We start from the raw sequence: 1,830 nt of genomic DNA on the forward strand, positions 1-1,830 counted from the left end.
GAGCGCAGGTGACACGCAGGCTCAGCACGCGCAGCGCTTTTCCGCCGTAGTCCATCAGGGACCCGAGAGAGCCATGACTTTGAGCTCCGAGATGTCGGATGCGTCTGTGCTCTCGCTTTTTCGCGGATGATAGTGTACTCCCGTGTCACGCAAACTGCGATGCCTACTGGCAGACATGGAACCGAGTGAATGTTTTAAGCATTTCTGAAATCATCAACAATTCCATTATGTCCACATTAAACGCCATGCAGTCGGAGGAGACCGACATCGACGTGGTTGGAGAGGGAGATGATGGTGACGGCCACACGCGCTCCTACGTGGACGAGGTGGCTCAGATGCACGACGAGATCCTGCTCAGCGGTTCACCGTCTTGTGTGGATGCCTCCGCCGCACGGGAACCAGCAAGTAAAAACGCCCTGGTGAAGCCCCCATACTCCTACATCGCACTCATCACCATGGCAATCCTCCAGAGTCCCAAGAAGCGACTGACGCTCAGCGAGATCTGTGACTTCATCAGTAACAGATTTCCGTACTACCGGGAAAAGTTCCCAGCTTGGCAGAACTCTATCCGGCACAACCTGTCCTTAAACGACTGCTTCGTCAAGATACCGCGGGAGCCCGGGAACCCCGGTAAAGGCAACTACTGGACACTGGACCCAGGGTCCGCCGACATGTTTGATAACGGGAGTTTTCTACGCCGCCGGAAACGCTTTAAGCGCCAGCAGGCGCCCGAACTTCTCCGCGAGCACGGAGGCTTTCTCCCTGCGGCCGCTGCGTACGGTTACGGACCTTATGGTTGTGGATACGGTCTGCAGCTTCAGTCTTATCATGCACATTCTACGCTCCTCGCCTTTCAGCAGCAACAGCAGCTGCCGCCGCCCTCGTCCCGGCATCCTCACACCGGAACACTCATCCCAGCGCCTTCCCTCATGCCAACCACTACGGAGCTCACCCGTTCCCGCTTCTATCCTCCTCTAAGTCCCGGGTTTTCTTCCCCCATACAGACTGCGGCTAAGTCCCCGGTTCACCGTTCACCCTTCTCCATAGACAGCATTATCGGGAACTCTTTAAGCCCCATGCACTCACATTGTGCCTCACGGACTTCCCCGGTGGTCCCGGTGCTTCCGCCGTCCCTCGCATCTCAGCACTCCCCAAACCCACTACCGGGAGTCTTGCACGGACCGACGTCTTTACACGAAACCTACGCAAACCGGATTGTCAGTGGCACTAGCGGCTGTTAATTTTTTTAAACGTCACATTATAAAGCGATTCACTCCTGTGTTTAAGGTAGGATTATTTTTGTATTGTTTTGTTTCACGCAGCTGGATGGTGGACATTAACACGTTCGTGCCTATATTCAAGCTGTGAAATATAAAAAATATATATTTATGTTAACATTTTAGTTCAATCTAATTTCCGCCCCCACGAACTTTTTGTTTACCACTGATTGTGGTAATCACTGCATAGGGTGTCTCAGGACAACATTTTTTTTAACAGGCTATGAAATAAATGGTCAAAAATCTACAATGATATATTTTGTGTGAAAACATAAATGTTTTCTAGTTTGGCAAACTGATTTTATTATTTGTACTTTGTAATGAACATTCACAAGAGTGAAAATCGAGCATTTTTTTATACAACGTGTACTTCTCAGTAGCCTAATAAACAATGTACATTCTTTGATATTGTATACTCGGAGTGTGATATTTTTTACACGGTCTGTTTTTCATTAATAATAAATATTGTTTTGCAAAATAAGATGGAGTGGAAATTACCTCACTGATAGCCTCAATAGCTTTAAATGCTAATAAGATAATATTACTCTTACTC

General features: G+C 48.4%; 1 protein-coding gene across 1 annotated transcript; it reads left to right on the forward strand.

The window, feature by feature from the left end:
* Positions 1-227: 227 nt before the first annotated feature.
* Positions 228-1,414, forward strand: LOC107757501 (forkhead box protein D1-like). The gene has a single exon (XM_016574988.1). The coding sequence runs from the start codon at positions 228-230 to the stop codon at positions 1,239-1,241; it is 1,014 nt and encodes a 337-aa protein (XP_016430474.1). The 3' UTR covers positions 1,242-1,414.
* Positions 1,415-1,830: the final 416 nt, after the last annotated feature.

Source organism: Sinocyclocheilus rhinocerous, unplaced genomic scaffold (genome assembly GCF_001515625.1).
Source record: "Sinocyclocheilus rhinocerous isolate Xijiao unplaced genomic scaffold, SAMN03320098_v1.1 scaffold984, whole genome shotgun sequence".
Taxonomy (NCBI): Eukaryota; Metazoa; Chordata; class Actinopteri; order Cypriniformes; family Cyprinidae; genus Sinocyclocheilus; species Sinocyclocheilus rhinocerous.

Excerpts from the sequence above, each read along its gene's own strand:
- LOC107757501 (XM_016574988.1), top strand. The coding sequence starts at position 228 with ATGTCCACATTAAACGCCATGCAGTCGGAGGAGACCGACATCGACGTG.